The 21585-nt window shown below is 38.7% G+C and overlaps 1 protein-coding gene across 2 annotated transcripts in view; it reads right to left on the reverse strand.

Moving 5' to 3' along the window:
- CNTNAP2 (contactin associated protein 2) overlaps positions 1-21585 on the reverse strand; it is a 1484598-nt gene that overhangs the window by 973624 nt on the left and 489389 nt on the right. For both annotated transcript variants that reach the window (XM_036231126.1, XM_036231127.1), the window contains exon 2: positions 21043-21153. In XM_036231126.1, coding sequence (XP_036087019.1) covers positions 21043-21153 — 111 coding nt within the window. The remainder of the gene's footprint in view (positions 1-21042; positions 21154-21585) is intronic.

Here is a 21585-nt window from a genome sequence, read left to right on the forward strand (position 1 = left end):
AAAAAAAACGGCAAGAGCAATAGAATCGGCATCATCTGCACCTCACTCTCCACTCTGTTCTCTTTACCGTGGTGCATTCAGGATCCTCCTCATCTGCTGCTTGGGACAATGAAGTAGTTTTTTAATCTGGATCACCACTTTCAATCCACGTGACACTGACAATGGAAACTTCTTAACACCTTGCTTGAACCACGTCTGTCTCTTGGCTGGAAAAACAATATCACAATCCTACAATGCATGTCAGACCTGAGTTCTCTGTTATGGCATTTGCCATCACCCCACTATATTTCTGGGCCCAACTAACTCTTTAGTCAAATTGAACAGCCCGTTTTACCCTGAAAATTCTCTGTATAGTCTTCTACATATCTTGACAATAAAACCCTTTTATGTCTAAATAAATCTTTTAATGCCTGCAGAAAATTTAGTATTTCGATGAAACACATTTGATTGAATTTTGCATCTTCATTCTCTATATGAAAGGCCTTAAGTAAATATTTGCTCGCTGAGCAAATAAATGCGGCCTCTCCTTGTTCGTCCTGAAGGAAAATATTTCCTTCTATGCATTTCCAGGACACTTTATTTTTACTTCTTATACACGTCACGTGACGTAATGTAATGTCTATTCTTGATACCTCCCTTACCTCATCGTAGAATTCAGAGTAAAGTACCTTATTGTTACCTATACCCCTGAGTGTAAATCCTACAGGAGGTTGTACCTAGTAGATTTTGTTTATGTTTTTGAAATAAATGCTTATTTTTAAGCAGTTTAAACTGTGAGAACTCTGCTCACTGGTGCTAATATACCAGGTACCGACCTTCTCCGTCCATTAAATAAGCCTCTGGGAGATCCTATTTGGAGTGGCCAGTGAGTCCTCCTCTGCTTAACTCACGTGACTGAAAACAGGGGTCACACTCTGCTGCTAGGGTGGAGGAGTATGATTTAAATTCGCGTCACAGAAGGATGGACACAAGACCTTATTTCGGAAGAGAAGATGGCGCAGAAATGGTGGCTGTGCAGAACCGATTTCCTGACAAGGATGGTGTCGGAGGTAGCTGGCCTTTGCTGGCCGCAGCGGGGTCCTGGCATGTGGTGCCCAGCGTCCCCTGGTGTGTGTGGCAGTGCCTGCCTGTCTTAGGGGAGCGATTCTGTGGAGGTGTGCGTGTTGCTCCTGCCGCAGACCCTCAAATATGACTCTAACTCTCCAGAAGTTTCTGCAATTTTCTAATATCCTTTAGTAAGTTATTTTCTGTTTGAACAGTGAGTATCGCTACTATGGCTTATAATTAGAACCCTACTATGGTTTATAATTAGTTTATAATTAGTGGTACGTGCCTAAAAGTGGAAAAAATAAAAAACCTTACTGAAAAGAATACCTTATATCAGTTATTAACAACTTCCAATGCTTCCTCTACTATTCAGAATTAGAATCAGTGCCATCTTCATAAATGTTTTTCTGTGGATGTTCATTGTCCATGAGGACAATGACTATCCATTTGGTTCGTGACCATAAACCTAGCACCAGTAATAGTATCTGGCCCCCCAAAAATATATATGTAACACTTATTTTATGAACTACACTGTCAATCTTTAGTCAGAAATATCTCTTACAATAACTGCACCCAATAGAAGTGTTAAATTACGTGAAATTGCATCTGTTTTAGACAGTGTCATAAACAATAGAAATTTAACTGTCACGTCGATTGCTTTTATGTAGCAACGATGGTTAAGGCAATAGAAATAAAAAGTTTAAGGTTGTTGGCAATGCATGTCTCATCCATAGTTACAGAGAAAGAGACCGATAAAGGGCAATGAACAAATAGATGCATTTCGAATGCTGCCGCCCACCCTGCATGTACCTTTGTGAGAAATAAATCCTCATTGTTGTAAAAAATGAGATTCGAATGTAGTTTTTCTGAGGCACAATTTTGCCTTTTCTTCTCTTTCTTTTTGAAGTTAATTAGTTATGGAAGATAGTTAATTGCAGAGAAATGACTATTTAATCTCCCTCTTTTCCTCTTCTTCTGCTTTGCTTAAGATCATCAATATTTTTTACGTGAAATAGCTTCTAAATTGTCTCCTTCCAACGACTTTGTCTTTTCTTTAAGTTCAACCTCCACAAGGCACAACTGGCTAATTTCTAATCTGATAAAGCCACATCCATGTCTAAAATCTCCAGTACATCTCAAATACCCCCAGGACGAATCCCAGATTTATAAGCCGGCATGACGTCAAGCCTCTACTGCCACTTCCCATGCAATCCTCAATATTCTTCAACACTCCCTCTCCTTCTGAATTTCCACACCTTTGCACATACTAATTGCTCTGACCAAAGTGACCTTTCTCAGCCTGTGGTGATCAATGATCTCGAATGAAAATTCTCAAATAAGTCTTTTCTTAAAGGTGAAAAGGACTCACCCTTTTTCAGAGCAACTCCTGGGTGACAGGAAGACTGTCTGTTTATCAGGCACTGGCCACGTCTCTGGGCCCCGCTCGAAGCATCGTGCATGTTACGCATGTAATTCTCACAGGTGAATAGGTAGTTGACATTATCATCTCTGTTTTACAGATGAGGAAACTGAGGTTCCATGAAATCAATGAACTTTTTCAAGGTTATTCAACTGTCATAATTACCCTCTGAGTGCCTACAGTTACAGAACTCTCTTGTGGAAACTGTCTCACTCATATTCACATCATGAGCTGCTGAAAGAATCTTCTGCTCCAAGTCAGCCCTCAAATGTTTGCCGTGTGAAGGCATTATGATGAGTAAACCAGAGGGAACCCATGACTCCCCTCTCTCTGCCCATCTTAAGCTGGATAATAAGTTTTTTCTTATAGATTTTGAATGACTTTTGAGCAACAAGAATAGAAGATATGCATGTTCAATTTAAAAATAAGCCCATTAACTAATTTAAGAAGTAGAGTATTTTCAAACTCCCTGAAACTCCCAGCATACCTCTCCCAATACCAACCACCCACCTCCAACTCACTAGTAACCAATATTCTGCTTTTTGACTTAAGCTTTTTCTTCCTTTTCTTTACGGCTTTATCACGTATGCATACATTCCTACATAATAGACTGTTCTACCTATTTTTGAAGTTTATATAGCTGGAATTATGTCGTTTTTATTCTCCTGTGACATTTTATTCCACCTACGGTTTTTGCATTCATCTATGTAAATATGTTTATCGACAGTGCATTCACTTTCAGTTTTGAATTGTATCTCATTACAGGGAATATACTTTTTCTAACAGCAATGCTATCGATGGACATCTGAGTTGTTTCCACTTTTTTTTTCTTTTGCTATTATACACCATGTTTTTATGTACATTTTTATATATTCCTTCTGAAAAAAAGAAGGGCAGCTATTTTTCTAGTCTATCTTTCTATGATTGGAATGGCTAGGGCATGCGGTATGGACATGTTCAAGTTTATTAGGTAACAGCCAACATCTGTGCCCATAGAATGCCCTTGGGTTACCAAAACTTGCCTGAACATAAGGAGAGCTACGTTTTGTGAGAATTAACCAGGGTCTGAAGGATATACGGGTATAAATACTGTAGCTCCTAGCTGTTGTTTTGAACAGCTCTGAGGTGTGACTCAGGTCGAGAGTCTCCCTCTGTGGCCTGAACCAAGGTCACGTTCATGGAACTGCGCTGGAGACCACATGGCTTCACTCCTCCCTGTCTCTTCAAACACCCTTGCTGGTCTTCCCCAGGAACATGTCTGTTTCACATGGATCCTCATCACGGCAGCGGTGCATTTTGTACATTTAAGCAACTGGTCCTTAAATGTTGATTTACAGGGTAAGAATGTATTATGGGAAACACTAAGTGAAGTCAGAACCCAGAAAGCAGCCAGAGAATTAGCCGAGGGTTAGCACAATGTCAACACACAGAATTAAATTGTTTAAAATATCATCACCGTAGTGGTTTTTTTTTTCAACATTTATCAATTATATTTTAATTTCCCACTAAGCTATTGAATAGAAGAAATTACTCTTTTACCATGAAGATTTATGTTTTATCATCAATATTCAGCATTTAGGGGAAAACAGTTATATTCATATACTTAGATTGTATCTGTGATTAGCATTTTTTTTTTCTTTAAAATTTTCTCTAAAAACTCCTCATAGGCAATGGGTATCCTTGAATTCCACTTTCTCTGATGACTCCATCTACAGCGTATGAAGCTGTGGGTCATATTCAGAGATGCTGCATTTTTGAGAAGGATTTAATGAATATATAAGGCATTACATAATTCATGTAGTAAAAAAAAAAGTTCAGACTATTAAATTATTTAAAACAGATATTTTCAATATATTTCAATTATGTATTTTCAACTAGTATTTGATTTTATCAATTCTTTTTAATTTTTTTCCTTTATGCATTTGCTTTATGAAATGATGTTGGGATGGGTTTTTACTACTTTAATGTGCCTCCCTCACCCCCTTCTCCCCCCTGAATGAACAAATGACATAAGACATTATGCCACTTGTGGCTTTTTAAGGCAGGTTTGGGGCATCTCAAATTTCAGGCGGCTCTTCATTGTGATAAAACACAAAGTTAGGTAGACTCGACTCTAATCCTGGCTCCAATATGCATGATTGGCACCTTGGGAAAATTATTTAATCTACCCGCATATCAGTTCTCACCTCTGCAAAATTTTGTTTAGCCAATTGACTATTACTTAATATTTGAATCTCCATTCATTTGGGGACTTTAAATCATGACTGATGTCTTCTAGGGCCATGCTATTTCTGTCACTGATACTTTTCAGCCAAGAAATAATTGAATGATTTTTATTTTTAATGAAGGACATTCTCCTTGCTAAAGAATGCATTCTCATGCAATTATTAAATGACATCCTCCCATCACCTTCTAATCACCAATGCCCTTACACTTAATAGAAATTATGCACATGCAACGATTTGGACAAACCTTTGCACTGTGATACTAAAGAGGAGATTACAGATAATGCTCAGACATGTGAATGCAACATTGTCTCCATGGAGGCATGGGGCTTAGGCTGTGCCTGGTCCACAGAGCTAGGGCTATGCCCATGAAATGGACTATCCTAAGGCATTTAGTTCAGTCTTCATTGAGAGAATACCATTCTCGCTAACACCGGCTGGTTCCTTTATAAGGCTCTTCCTTCAGCTGTCCAAAGCGAAGAATGCCAGCTCCCTACCCCCAGCGGCAGCCGCAGCAGCTGTCTCTAGGGCTTGACGGAGGCGTTCTGGCTAAGCATACCCCAGTACAATCTCAACAAACATCAGACAGCTCAAAATATGTTCTGGAAAAGAAACCTCTAGGGCGTCTTCTTCAACGGTAAACAAAACTCCTTATGGTAAAGCAGGTCCTCTTCGGAAGAGCTGTGATCCACACACCACCCACTCTTCTGTAGCTCCAAATAACACTTCCTGATACCTTGCACTTGGCTGCAGTGCCGCCCTGGGCCAGAGGCCGCAATTGACCACTAGCTGCCCCGAGGTTGGAGCTAGTGCTGGACCCTACATCTCTAACGCCCTGAAGGAATCCCCAAACCCTACGCTTCTCTAGAAAATTTCCAACACTAAACAACAGCTACTCCATTCTTGTCTCTGTTACTATTGTTCTTTCTCTTAAAATGAGGCTGTCCTGTAGGTTGATGTTAAGCATTTAGTTCTCTTCTATCCCCTACCCTCATCTCTAGCTACTACGACTCTGTGGTCTCTTTGCCACCACCTGGTTTTAACTGACCCTCCTCCAAAGGTCAATGTCGCTGCATGTGATCATCCCCAGAGTCACCACTCACATAGACCTAGGCTGACCAATATGTGTGGCAACTGAGTACCTGGCATGTGGCCAGGGAGACTACCACTTACCTAAGCAGCTGAGGATCTAAATTTTTAATTTTATTTTCATTAATTTAAATGTATATTTAAAACTGATATTCGGTCCAGTTATTGGAGGATGTTTTAAGCATTTTGGGAACAGTTGGGTATATGAGTTGATCTTTTCAATCACAAGTTTTATGAAACTTAAATATAAAGTATTTCTGATGGAAATTTGGCTTTTGAATTAAGATTTGTTGTAAGTATAAAATACATGCCATATTTTAAAAACTTAGTATAACAAAGCAAAAGGCAAATTATATTGATCATATACTGAAATGGCAATATTTTGATATATCAAATAAAATAAAAACATACCATAAAATGTTTTTCAGTTTTTAAAAACTTTTTTAATATGGCTATTGGATGATTCATAGTGACACATTTTATATGTGGCACATTTTATATTTATCGGGCGGCACTGTCATAGACTGTAAGGTGGACGATGTCCCTTAGAGGTATGCAAAATACAACCTATAAAAACCTACTCGTTTATCAGTGACAGTGATTCCTCTGTGAACCTTAGGACTGTCTACTAGTAGATCAATATCCTCCTCCTTTATGGCTCTCAATTGCTATTTTTCCTATTTTGTAGAAACACTTCAAAGTGGAAAAAAATAATAATTCTTGTCTATTGATGCGAATGCCATTAGAGTCTACCACCGTCTAGCAACTTCTTTTTGCTGTCATCTACTGAACTTGTGGTCACTTTCGTCATTTCTTGAAGACAACAGAATCTGACTCCATTCTCCTCTTGAACTCAAGACCTGTCTTCATGGTGTTCATGTGGATCATCTATCCCAAATAATAGTCTCATGTTTATTCGAGTTCCCACCTTTGATGGCCTTGTACATGTTGGTGACCTTTCTCTGTGATCACACCCTGGACTTCATCATTACCCAGGTGACTGATTTTCCTGAAATCTTATACGTCGATAGTTAGCCAATTACCTGGTTCTAACCACTTGTTCTCCTACTTGTTCCACGGCCTTGGCCATGTTACACACAATCTTTGGTTGCTTAGAGATATACTTGTCACCGATACTTCCATTTCTCTCAGTCGGGCTTCTGGGAGCCTCTCTACACACACACACACACACACACACACACACACTCTCTCTCTCTCTCTCTCTCTCTCTGTATGTTATCTCGAGGAATATTATCTAAACGTACTTCAATTCCTAATATCCTGAGCTCCCTGAGTTGTATACCCAACAGATCTCCAAACTAACGCTGCCTTCTCTCTTCAGTTCTGATGTGAGTGGGCTCTGCTGGAGAAAATCACACAATTTTACAGATTGTTTCCTCTACAAGTCATGCGCCTGATGCTCTTTAATGACGATAGTGTCCTTAAGGACGTCTGTTAACATGTTAGTAGTTTTGGTTTGAGTCCTCTCTCAGTGCTCGCCGACATTTCAAAAACAAAAAAGAAAAACCACATTCAATAAGCCCTTTGGCCTTTCCCCACCTGGTCATAGTAGAGTTTCCCTTAAACTTTCCTAAGAAATCTAAAGTTATTAAGTCTTTAAATTCTTTAATTCTGTCTGCAAACTCCTATTACGTATTCACACTACTTCTCATCTCTTTTCCTCCAGTATTGGATGGTAATTGTCTCCTCTTATATCTGCTTAAGTCCAACTTCTGCACCTCTACTTCCAAGGAATAATATCAGTACAGATAATAAGTAAAATAACTGTCATTTCATGAGAGCTAACCTTGTGCCAGGTAATATGGTAAGTACATTACAAAAATTAATCTCATTTATACCTCATAACTATTTATTAGGTATGTACTATTATACCCATTTTATGTATGCAGAAGTGGAGTTGTAAGATGTTTAGTGACTTTACTAAAATTGCATTTCTAATAAGTAGTGACATGTTTCTAATTTGGGTCTGAATTAATCAAAAGGCAGTGGTCTTGAACACAACACTACAGCAGCTAATAAGAGACTCCCAGTGCCTCTGAAAACCTACTCTATAAATCATGGAGTTTCTTGACTGTGCATTCAACTATCTTTCCCCTCTGCAGGCTCCCTCTTCTCTAAGACATTCTTAGATCTCACTCATATTAAAAAAGAAAATACATCTTGGCCACATCCCATCCCTTGGTCTATGTCATTTTTCCTCTTGTCATCCATCCAAACATCTTAAAAACGTGGTGTACCTGTGCCATCTCTACTTCTTTACTTTAAATTTATTCTTCTACCCACAGAACTCTAGATGCCTTCCTCCGGAATTATACTAAAACCACTCTTGTAAAAGGCTTAAGTGACCATCATATTGACAAACCAATATACATTTTCTAGTCCTTATTTTACAGGACTTCTTCATTGAATATGACTTTTTAATTATCTTAAAAATTATCTGAATCCATATTTCTTACCACATGCTCACTCTCACTTGAAGCTCTACGAAACCAAACTACCAGCTAATCCTCCTTTAACACACACTGTTTTTGACTTTAATGCCTTTCATTATACTACATTCTTCCAATGAGGTTCTACAAAATAAATTCTATTACTATTTTAACCTCCTTCAAGAAATATCCCTTAAACTCTCCTCGGCAAACTAAGTCATCCAATTTCCATAATACCATGAGAACCTTCATATCCATGCAACTTCGCTGCCACATGGTAGTGCATCCTTGCATGATCGTCACAGTCACACCGTGCCCCTAACCCGGTTCTTTAGTTGTGAGGCACTTAAAAGAAGCCTGTTGTTTTATATAAAGCTAAAACAAGCTGGTTTTTTGAGTGAGGGAGTATATAAGGGAGCAAAGAAGAGAAAGAGAAAGGAGAGAAGGAAGGAGAGAAGGAAGAAGGAAATGTTTTTGTCCACCTCACAAGGAAACTCGGGTCCTCATAGGATTAATGGGGATAAGCTCTTTAACAACCCTATTCACTAGGTGAGGTGAGTGCCTATGACTTCTGACTAATACTCAGACGCCACCTGAGACTTCTCCAGAGCTGGGGACACTGATTGATGTGCTTCAGACAAACACCGCCCCTTGTCATAATGATGATCCCATCTCAGAGTCCCTGAAGCGTCTCCTTGTCAACATTTCAGATGTTTAAATCCCATGTGCAAATGAGCGTTTAGTCGTGCTGTGTGCTCAGCTCAGTTCATGTTTATTTAGTGACTGGGCTCCCTCGTTCCCTCTAAACTGAGCGACATCTCAAGTCATTTTGATACTCACTTAGTCTTGTCTATTAGGGCTTTCCAGGTCCGGACCTGTGTCACTGCACATTAGAACTATCTGAGAAGGCCACGGCTCAAAGAATCGATGTTGTTATCTTAGTCCATTATTCCCACCCTGCTAGAATTGGCCCTAGTCCATTTGTTCGGCTTGCTTCTCTAAAAAGACATAGCCAGGTTCGGTTAGCCTTGTTTCGTTGGAGGTAGCTTGCCTAAAATTTAAAATGTCGATTTACATACAACATATAGGGACTTTTTTAAAAGTAATATTTTTTGTTCTTTCTTTTAGATACAGGATGCCTTAGTAATAAAGGGGGGGAAACCTCACTGATGATCTCTCCCAGCCTGAATAGCTGAGACTTACGTGTTTATAAATAAGGAATGCCTAATTGAGGCACCTGAAACATGAATAACTTTGCCGTTCCAGGCAGCAGTGAGATGTGGAGATCTCGTTCGGCAAAAGGACTTTTATTTCGCCACTTCTGCCTTCTGTTATCCCACTGCTGAGTGTGAAGCGAGCACAGATAACACTTCAGCGCTTCTGAAGGAATCAATCTCACTTTCCTCTGTACCAGCTAAGCCATCCGAACAAAGAAAAAAAAGTGGTAGGGGGAGCTCTCTACGAATTGAGAACAAAGTGAACCTTATGTCTTGATTAATCCAATACACAGAAACAGAACCACAGGGTTTTACATTTTAGTCTCAGTGAGAAATCTTTTTGAATTTAAACTGTTGGCATTCCAGATGTTGATTTACATGTTTCAGGCTGTTAACAACACAACATCTTGCCTGTCTATCTCTCCTTACTGAATCCTTGCCATGTTATTGATAAATTACTAAGGAGAACTGATATTTCCAAGTGTCCGTCATCTCAGGAAGAAAAGTTCCAAAGACCTCACGATAAAGTGCTGTGGAATGACAACGAAAGGCCAGCATTCTTCCTCTCTGGTCCAGTCGCTATGCCTTGTCTGCTCTGAGTCCTTCTCCCCATGCCGGAAGGAGAGCAGAGGGTCCTGGTTGGCCTGGCATCTCTAGCCCTATCCACCCAAACTTCTCCTTACTCTGAATCACAGAAAACACAGACGGGGGCAACCAAAGCCTGTCTCCAGGCTCCTGCAGAGAAATCTCCGACTAAATCATGCACATAGGCAGTTTTTGCTGGAATTGCATTGTTTGGACTTATCCAATAATATCCCCAAAACTGATCCGCCTTAGTTGATGGGGGAAATTGAATCAATTTCCTTTGTTGTTTCTATAGATTTCCAGGAAGTATGGTTCTCCTACGAAACAATAACAAAATGGAAGGCAACATGTAACCATGCTGAATCTTTTGTTTGGAATGGAAGAAACAATTCAGTCACTGATAATGATTTACACAGTGGATGTTATTGTTATTAATGCCAGATTATTCTCATCTCATACCAAACAAAGACCCAGTTTCTGGCAGATCTCAGACATTTTCTACTTTGTGGCTGAGTTTTATTTCTGTTATTCATTTCCTTTCACTGTGTACTGACTGACTGCTTTTTCTCCATGTGTGTTTTGAATATTAAGAGTGTTAGCGACTTAAAAAAAGTATTGCTTCTGTCAGTTTCTAGCACACTGGTGTTGCACATCAGTGGTTTTTTCTTATTTCAATTCTTTCGGGGAGACAAAACGTTGGTCTCACTGCTTTGTTGCAATCTTTGCTGTTCTCACATATATAATATTTCAAGTATAGTTATGTCTTTATTGCCAACCGCCACATCTCACACGAATTCAGAAACAAGACTGAAGGAGTCTTGATTCTGGCTAGACTTTTAGGGTAGAAAAAAAAAGAGATGTGTCTGTAAAAAAATAAATTATTACATACAAATATTAAACAATATCTTTATACTCTCATTTAAAACAAAGATAATAAGCATACAAAGAAATTGTGAAGTCAGTACATACTTCTCAAAAAAAAGAGAGATCTGTCTGTGTTATAAAACACTCATGGGAAAACTTCAGCTACACCCTGTAACCAACACAAATATTCTTCCGACTTTTTCTAAAGAACGGCTCACATGTGGAGATGAGAACAGTGAGTGACTTTAAAGTCAGAAGAGTTCGTTTCAAATGCTCAAATCAGCAGTTAGCGGCGGCCTCGGGCCTGAATCTAAACTTTCTTAAGTTTAAGTTTTATTATTCATAAAACCGAATTTTATTACTTCTAAATTCTTTCCTAAGGTTTTGTAGAGACCAGATGAGATCATGTGTACGTGGCAGAGTTTGTTGCAGTATCTGTGAGCATCTACTGTGCGCTGGGCAGCATCATAGATGTGGGGTATCCACAGATGCGTGGCCACGGGGCCTGTGTTAAACTCACACCCAGGCTCCTGGGGTTGGACAAATACGTCTACAATCCGAAACCGTGCTCTGAGTTTTAAGATAGAAAAAAAACAAAAACCAAAAAAAACACGGTGTGCCTTAAAAAATGGAGAGATACCTTGTCTGGCCTTCTGCAGTAACTTTTAAAAAAGGTGATGCTTGAACTCACTATTGAAGGCCAAGCAACTTGAAGCTGTAGTTCAAGCTGTGTGTGAACGGCATGATAAAAATTGGAAGCTCACGGGGACCGCTCATACTTCAATGTGGTTTGAATGCAAGGTGTGGAAGGATCGGGGTTGGGGTGGCGGCGACCCCTCTGGGTTTCTGGCCTCCTTGGACTGGCCAGCCCTTCCGCCACGAGGGAGGTCATGGATTGTATCCTGTGTATGCCACCCTCCTACCGGTACTACTGTAAAGCTGAGTTTAGTCACCCTCCTTCTGGGAAACCGATGTGACCCTAACAGAATGCATGGCCCTATCAAAACGGGAACGAGGAGGCTCCAGCAATCGCTTATAAATCGCCATCCGCACGGACGCACGTAGGGCGCAGAAGCCTGTGGTTTCGACTTCTGCTCTCGTTAGAACTCTCCGGGTGGAAGAGGAGATGAGTCGACAAATACCGGGAGTCCTCACTCATTGGCATCGATAGGTTCTGGGACTTTAAGCAAAACGATGTATAACAGAACCAATTCCACCACAGGCTCATTGATATACACAAGAGTTAAGCTTCTGTAGCATCTCATCAATGTTATAAGGAAACGACATTGAGCGAAACATTGTTCTAGGACCTGCTATACTTTCTACCACCTTAATGGCAGAGCCGGTGTATTGAGTTGTTCTAAGCATCAGTTGACAGCAAAACAAAACGAACAAACAAACAAACAAACAAAGACTCAGATTAATAATCCATTCGAAATACATATGTGCCAGAAACTGGCTAGAGAGAATCCACAAAACATGTATTATTATGCTTTGTTCATACGTATGCTCAGGCACAAACCTTCAAATACGAAATAATTCACCCTGAAGGCAGAACAGTCTTCCTGGCAGCACGTGTCTGCTGGTGTGAAGGCAAGAGACATAATTCAGACAAGGCTCCTCCAACTAAAATAAATAGCATTTTCACTGATTTTAAAATAGAAAACAGATACAAAAGACATCAATTTCAGAAGCTACAGAGAAGGAAAACAAAGGAAAATAAAAAACACACACAATATAAATTCTTTACATTGCTAAGAAAATACACATAGCTAAGAAGAAGGAAAATAAAAGTGACCTTTGGGTGAAAACCTGAGGAATAGAGCTTTCTACACCTTGCGTTTCCATTTTAATGTTAAAAAGGCAAGAACAATAAAAATAGGCTGTCTTAAATGTCACGGTTTATTGTCAGCAGTATCCGTGTCAAACATACATCTCTGTTTTATAGCACGGGGACGAGTAAACAATGCTGATTGCTCAGCTGTGGAGCATCGGAAAGGCAGTATGCTAGCTAGCAAAGGCTGGGCTGCTTTGTGCTGTTATTAGTGACGATATTTTCCAAATTAGCTTTGGAAGGCATGAGTATAAAGAGAGGCGATCTAATTTGGTTTTTTTTTTTTTCTTTTTTTTGTAATTCTTCTCAAAGAAAACTCTGTGAAAAAAAGTCATTAATTTGTTAAAGGTATTAAAACAAGGGTCTATTCATTCTAATAAGTATGACCTAACCAAGTTGTTAACAGAGCATGACTGGAATAAATCTTTCCAATGGTCTGGGAAATAATTTGGCCTGTTTTTTTTTTTTTTTTCTTAATTGAATGAAATCAGGAGAAGGAGGCAAATTGGGAAAAAAGTGTGGAACTTTCTCTAATCATAGAAGAGCGGATGGTAAAGAATGACACAGAGCCACTCTTCGGGCATAGAGGAGATGTGATTGTAGGGGTCGAAGTGCATTTTTCACATGTGTAGCTGTCTGCGCTCTGACCTTGTCTAATGAATGGGCCCCGGGCAGCGCCTCTCACTGGGCGGTGTCTTTCCTCCGATCGGCTGACAAGAGTGTCGCAGACTGTGACTCGCGGACATGCCCTGAGTGTTCCTGACCCTCGTTTTCCCATTGCATCTTGGATACAGGATGCACTCCTTTTGGGCCAGGAGTAAGATGGAAGGACCGATGGATGGTGTTCTATTACCGAAAGACATCTGTTAGCTGGATGCAGCAGCTCAAACTGAAGACCTCCTCTCCACATGGAACATTCCGAGATAAGGGGCACGTTTTACCAATCCAACATCATTATCCTGATGATGCCTGTTCCACGATTTGAAAGCACTGAGACAACACTGAGACCCGGGGGGCATTTCTCAATTGTTCTGCACGTCCACTCTAAAACACTAATATTAAATGTTTTACATGTAAATGATGATGATAATGTTTGCCATTATTATTTATTCTCTATTATTGTCTGGATGCCAACTGGCTATATCAGAGACTAGATAACTTGTGAGGTAATGTTTTGAAAACTGAAAATGTTAGCAAATACTCACTCTTGATTTAACAAGTCATCCAACACAGAAGCAGTGAGCATTTGAATTTTAAAATGGGTGAAATACTATATGAAAGAAATATGATTCAAAATACTTACTTGTTTGTTCAGAAAATATTCTTTGAGGGTCAGGTACATGTTGTACTGTGTTAAGAATAAAGTGCTTTGAGATTGTGTGAAGGATGTTTTAAGATGAATACTTCTGATATAGCACAAATCATTCACATAGATTCTCTACCTTCTTGGCAGAGATGTGAAAAATATTAAAGCCTCTCTTTGAATAAAATTGGAAAATAGCAAAGGGATAATTAAACATTCAATCTCCAAAATATACCATTAGCACATATTCTGCAATGGTTTAGAAAGGAAAAATTCAACCTGTAAAAACTTTATTGAAAAAATGTATTCTCCCAGATAACCTGACTATTTTCAAAGTTATTTAATAGGCAGTATCTCTATGCACAGAGGATGAAATGGTATAAGTCACTGAGAATCTATAATTGTCCATCGAGATCAAAGCCAAGGAATTATGATTAATCTTGGCTATAAGGTAAGGATGTTCAGAGATGACATGGTCCTAGGGATCATCCAGTCCAAAGTTTCTCATTACAGAAGTGAGATAATTGAGAAAATTTAAAAAAAAAAAAAAGAAGAAGAAGAAGAGGAAATAGCTCAAGATCTCTCCTAGGGCAAAAGGGAAATCTAATTCCTGCATCAACATATCTACGAAGTTATATTTATTCTGTACATCTTCTCAAAATAAATATTTATTTAAATATATTTCTTGCTAGTTCAGAGGTAACATTTTCTCATCCCAAACATCTTAAACTTTATAGGGCAAGTACCAAATAGCATGGTTTTCAATACTGTGTATAAAGCAAAATGACAAATCGCATATCATGAAGATATATTACAAATATGTTGACTAATTGTTCATAATTTTCCCACTCTTGTAGACAATCAACTCTTCATACTGTGAAATAAGAGTGTTCAAAAATGAATATTTCATATTTGTCAATAAAAATGCTAAAAAAGTTAAAAATACATGGTATAATAACTTAAAAAATAAAATTAATATTCCAGAGACATTTCAAAGGTAGTCACAAGGGTTAATTTAATAACACTGATTCTAATTCAGCTGATAATTTTCTCAGGTGCAAAGATGAAGATATTTGATACAAATCTAACAAAATACAACTTCCTTTAACTAAAAAGTCCTCTATCTCAAATGCCCCAAATCTGAAAACTCTCTTTAATTATTTCTAGCTTCTCTGCTTAATCCCAAATCACCAACCATGCTGCTATTATCAAAGTACCTCTAAAAGTAGTACATTCAGAAATGCAGTAGTGAACCTATGGGACACAACTGTCCTTCTAAGCATATTAAAAGGATCACTTTGAAAACCCTCGATGTGCAGTGTTTCGCTAAATTTGGAAAGCGTCTCCGGAAGCCCAAGTGCGTTCTGCCTGCCCTAAAGACACTCCCGGATGAAGACAGTCTTTCTGATTTCCCTAGCGAGGGTGTCCCAGCACGGGCATTGACCTGACTGACGTGATTGTGGAAGCGTGGATTATTATGCGTGCGCGCAGAGCCGCACTAACATCACGCACCGCGGGGAACAGTGTTCCGTGGGAAACTCTAAAAGACCCAGCAGAGGTGTCTATGGAGAACACAAAGGTAGGTATTAAAATTCCAATGTAAAATTCGATGCTACAGCAGAAAAAGAGCAACATCATTTGCAAATTTAAAAGGCCTGTCTAAACACATTTAGGAGTCACTTCACGGTGAATATGCTTCCATTATTTTTAACAAGTGTCAATCATACAGATATATCATTTGTTATGCATTTAATTTTTTAAAGCTTCCAGCAAGCCAAAATTTTGATTTATATTTGAGAATTAAAGTAAAAAGAACACATTACAACTAACAATGTTAGTTAGATGGCGACTCTCATGAAGTTGGAAAGGTGACTACAAAGACCTCCTCATGGCTTTAGGAAAAAAAAACATTTAAAAAATATATTTTAAAGAATATATAATTTATAGAGCTGAGAAGAAAAACGTATATATGTTTTTTTTTTTTTATTCTTGCTGATGTCCAGGCCAATTCTTTGTAGCTTTTCTGAAGATCGTAAAATTAATAAATATTATATTGGATTCTATAAAACTTAATTCAAATGATAGAAAGATAATAAGAACAAAAGAACACTTTAAAATCAAAGACATAAACTCTTTCATTAGAATCGAAAGGAATTTAAGGTGAAAAGACTTAGGGGACATTTAAGTAAATGTTAAGTCCAATTATGCAGAACTCATTAAAATATTTTAAATGCTACTCTATTAATCTTATAATTACTATAACACCACTTTTTAAAATTTAAAATGTCTTTATATGGTAAATACTAAAAAACGATGACATCTGTCTTTCAATCCGTCGGGCTTAGCTAAAAAATTCACTTTTTAATATCACATATTGACATGATAGAGGATGCAGGATGCAAAAATTAATTTAATGGACATTATTAAATGATGTCGAACATATGAAGTATCTTGAATAAATGATTAAAATTAAATGTAGGCACATAATATTCTGTATATATCAACGAGCTTAACAGAAGATGTGTTTGCACTAATTTCTGGTAAATACTACTTTTTTTTTTTTAGATGATGACAGGGGAAATACACACAGTGGCAAATACACAAATTCTACCAATTGCTTTTTAGGGAGGCATCGTTTTTGTAATAATTAGGCTATTTTATTCACATTCTTTAAAATATTAATATCTGTGTTATAGGTTTTAATAGCTGGGGGTACTCGATGGCGAAGAGGCTAATGTTTAAATGCAACACAGTTTGTGCAGATTATCTCATAGTCCTGTTCAACTGCAGAATAGACTCCACGTTGAAATAGAAAGAGGAGGCCCAGACCTCTAAGATAACCCCGGTATAATTATTAATGGAATTCTTTCACTGTCAAAAGTTCCTGGTTTGGATGATAAATTACACAGTAACCAGAAATCAGGAAATGGAGATGCAGAAAGTTTAAATAATTGACTAATACCATATTCACCCCCGGTTGATTCCGTACAGCAACCTACTTATACATGAACACAAGTCATTCTCTTTCCATGGCTCAGCACTGTGTCAGAGCCAGACCGGCAGGTGTTTTCAGCAGAGCAATTCGGAGATGAAGTATAGCCTGTCCAGATAGGAATGTCAAATATCCTGAAATGCTACATTAGAAAATCAGCCCTCTGGATTTTTCTGCTCCCGTGGATTTACTCTGAAAAGGCAAATGCTCATAGAAGTAGCGCTTCGATCAATGAATTCGTACTAAAGTAATAATGCATCATCAGTGAGCGGGAAAGAAGCAGATTAAGAGAAATACTGGGTGAGCAGCAGAGGCTGGAGAAGAGAAAGAGGGGAACAAGCAGAATGAAATCGGCCAGCGTGGACGGGAGCTCCCCAGCTGGGGGCTTCGGTCTATTTCATGATTTAAGCCTTGATGTTACAGACGAAGGGACGAGCTTCCTGCTTGATCTGGAAGATTCTGGCTGCCCGGAGTAGGCAATCCGGAACAGAGGAGTGAGTCAGGAACTAGGGAGAACAGGAGAGCACCAGCAGGAGAGGCGTCACCGGCACGAAGAGGGACAATGGCGATTGCTTTCCCAATCTACAGCCACCAATGGGTCACTGACTGGGTTACAATTAATTAGGCTATCAATGGGTTTCTATTATCAGCTACGGTTCTAAGTTTCATTAGTTGTGACAGATCTTTTAATATTTAAAGCAGAAAAGGAGAGAAAGACTAGAAAGAGGGAAAGGAGGTGTTGTTATATAAACTAAGGGGCAAGAGAATTGCAACAGAAGAAAGAAAAATTTGCTTTCCGGGAGCAGCATGAAGAGACCTCTGAAGAGCAGAATTAAGTGTGACTATTCCCTGAGCCACCAAGGAGCCTGCGAGAGGAGTGGCAGTCTATGCGAAGAAGAGGCTGGCATTATGCTAATTACTCAAGCTTCCCCCAGATAATAGGGAGCAGATGATGAAAGAAGCGATGATCTGCCCAGGCCAAGGCATCAAGGCGCAGTGGCAATTATTAACTTCAGTGGTATCTTTTAAGGGGAGGCAAAGGCTATAGTTGTTTTTAAGATACAAGCGTGCATATTAAGAGATCCGCTCCAGCAGTCTCTCCAGGTGTGTTATACACCTAGTCCTCCCAGAAGTGAGCATCAATTATGTAGTCTAGAAAAGCAATCTGTTCTCCCTGCTGGAGGAAATAAAGGTTAAATCACTTCAGAAACCACCACCAACAAAGCTCTGCCCTTTGGCTTAATAGAGAAGACGACAGGTTTCTGAAATGGGACGAATTATCCAGGAGACAAAATTAAAAAGAAAAAGTCTGTGGGGAGCAGAGAGCACTGAAGGGTCCATCAAGGAAACCTAAATGGCAAGAGGGTGAAAAGGAAGAGAATTATTCCAGATGTACATCGCTCTAGAAGCTCTGGGCTTTCTAACTGGGTTGCTCTGTCCATGCTATAAAAGCATAAGTCAAATGTAACTCAAACCTCCACCTCTTTTCAGGGTCTGTCTTTGGGCTGATTCGAATGCAGCACTAATGCGGTTTCATCTGGCTTCAGTGAGGGGTCTGAACAGAAGACACGATTCCAGTCCCTGAACCCTGCTCCCCACCTATGCCACTTGAGAATTCAAAGTGTCGACTCTCGGTTTATGTCTTCTTGGGTTTCTGTCTTTATCATTTTACTCTGCAAAATGGGGACAGTGATCACTGGTGTAAATCAGGAATTAATTCTTCCGTAGCCACATGCACTTAAATGCGACTATGAGAATTAGAGAGGTATTTTCATAGGCTCAGGCAAAGGTGCAGCCAGAGGTTATGGCACACGGGAACGAGGGACCTGAAGGAGAAAAAGAATGAGACCGGGACTCATCCTGCTGTGTGGAGCCACACGATCTCATGGTTTCCTTCATTGCCAGCACCTGCATGACTTCTCTCTTCCTGTCTCATTTTCTCATGGCCCACCGTGGTTTCCCACAGCCCTCTCCATTCCCAAATCTATATCACATAACCATAAAGCAGAGATTCTGATGGCATCAGTCAAGATCATGAGTTCTCTCTAACCACCCATGGGTAGTGGAGGGAGAAGAGGATCATTTGGTTGAGTGGCTGTCCCTTGAGGGCAGTAGAAAAAGGATGGTTTCTACAAGAGGCACATGAAGTAGAAAGTTGAAAGTCTGGCAGAAGAAATGACGGGCATCTTTAACCTAACATTCTACCTGACGAGGTTGCTGTGAAGATCAAGGGACATTTAGAACACATATTAAGGGATTTTCTAACCTGTAAAATATGATGTAAATGTAAGGTAGTAGATAACTTATACAAAACTCTCAAAGGTTTAGTATCTGTGCTGCCCTTTGAAAAGAATAACTCACAATTGATGCTGACTCAGAATGACACAAGACTGAGAAACCATCAAGGAATTAATGAATGTGAGATAAACCCAGAATACAGGTCATAGGAAGTAGGTATTATTCTAAGACAAACAAAAAAACAAAAACTTAAGGTATTAGAGAATCACCAGCGAGTTTTCCATTTAAACATCACATTTCTCCCCATTTTGTCATATACCGGTCCCCAACATCAAGGTTGTAGCAGATAGATTTGTATTGCAAGGATCCGAAAATTAAATCAAATTTTATAAATGTATTTCCATTTATCATCTGAATGTATATTTGCATTTATACTCTGTTTCTCTATGCATTCATTAACTATCTCTCCCAAACGTATCTAAGGAATATAATTTAAATAATTGGTAAAAGCTAGAGCCCATATTTATCAACATAATGCTCAACTGAATCTGTTCTTTTCTGTATTTCTATAATTAGTAAGTTATACCCTTTTACCCTCTGTGTTATATGATGTGTGTGTGTGTGTGTGTGTATGTATGTATATGTATGTGTGTGTGTGTGTGTGTGTGTGTATATACATACATACATGTATGTATATCTCTCTACCTTTGCCCGTGTATGTCCTTCGCCAAGTCTTTTGACTGAGTAAAGTCTCTTCACACATCTGTAAATCTCTATATTATCCTGGATACATTATTCTCTCTTCATTTTACCTGTTTTCTTCTCCCCTTTGGTCTGTCTGAATCTCTGATTATATCTATCTCTTCGTCGATGTCACTTTTTCTTTCTTTCTCTCTTCTTTCTTCCCCAACCCACTCTTTTGGGTTTTCTCCTGTTCCATATTTTTCACCTTTGTTTATGTTTTTTTTTTTCTTTTCTCCCTCTATTTTTCACTTCTATATTTATTCACTTTTGCTTTTCCTGATTTGGCTATGTTTTGAGTTTGGCATTTCCTGGTTTACTGAATAAAAATGATTATCCTCGTTGGTTGATTCTTATTGATCCAAGAAAATATTATCTCTTTCCTTTTTAAGTTGCTATTCACTGATATTTGTATCAGTGCTCCTTTGAAGCTAAAGAGTTTTAAATTTCTGTCTTTAATCAATTTTTTTTATTCTCTGTGAATAGCTATCTACTTTGAAATTACCATTTACTAATTAACACCATAACTTTAAAGTCCCAAACTCAAATTTTAGTTGCAAATGTATAACTATTTTTCACACGACTTTATAATAAAGCTAAATTCCTTCATTTTCAACCAAAATTAAGTTGTACATTAATAAAAAGGGAACAATGTAGTGAATACAAAGTAGTCTTTTTTATGCCTTGTACCTATGTTTAGAGTCAATTATTTTTAACATCTTTTAAATGATTTTCTGATTAACAAGAGTCTCCTTAAGAATTTTTACACCCTTTTGAATTCATCGTCCCATGTAATTCCAAAAAATTCTTCCTCTTTAATTTACCATTTCTTTCATCAAGCCCAATCGTTGACTCTCCAATAGTGGCTGCAAAAGAGGTTTATGGTACCTAGGTGTCTGTTAGCAGAAGTGTGAAGAATGACTTTGGGTGCCTGCTAATGGCTCCTGTGCAATAAATTATATTTTAGAAATATAGCCATAAACGTAGCATGTTCTAATTGAAAACATTTGTCAACATGGAAATAGAAGTGGACTCACCCCCTCGCTTGTTGATTTTGGCGTAGCCCGGAGAATAGCTCGCAGACATAGAGGACGAGCTGTTGAAAGCCACATGGGAGAGTCCAGACACAAGTGGCTCATCACATTTTTCTGAAAAGAAAAGGCAGAGACAGATTCACAAATGGTCTTTAAATAACGACTGGCATGTTTTTGTTAAAATAATTACTGACTATACCACACATTTTAAGATCTATGATATGATATTTAGCAAGTGATCAGAATTTAGGCAACTCGACTTCAGTAATTCTAAAGATCACAGGAACAATTTAAACAACGCTCTGGTTTTTGAGAGTAGGACAAAGTGCTTCATTCCCAAGGGACCTAACTCAGACCTGCCATCTCAGAATCGTGAGGGACGCTGAGGCTGTTTACTGAACGAGCTCTGGAACCTAGCCTTCCCTGGTCATCTCAGGTATTTATTCACTTATTCATTATAGGAACAGAAATGAGAAATGTTGAGATCGGAGGAGGAAAGACTCCGAGGAATCCTACCAAAGCCAAAAGTCTAAGAAGAACGTGTCA

This window comes from Rousettus aegyptiacus, unplaced genomic scaffold (assembly GCF_014176215.1).
Source record: "Rousettus aegyptiacus isolate mRouAeg1 unplaced genomic scaffold, mRouAeg1.p scaffold_m13_p_13, whole genome shotgun sequence".
NCBI lineage: Eukaryota > Metazoa > Chordata > Mammalia > Chiroptera > Pteropodidae > Rousettus > Rousettus aegyptiacus.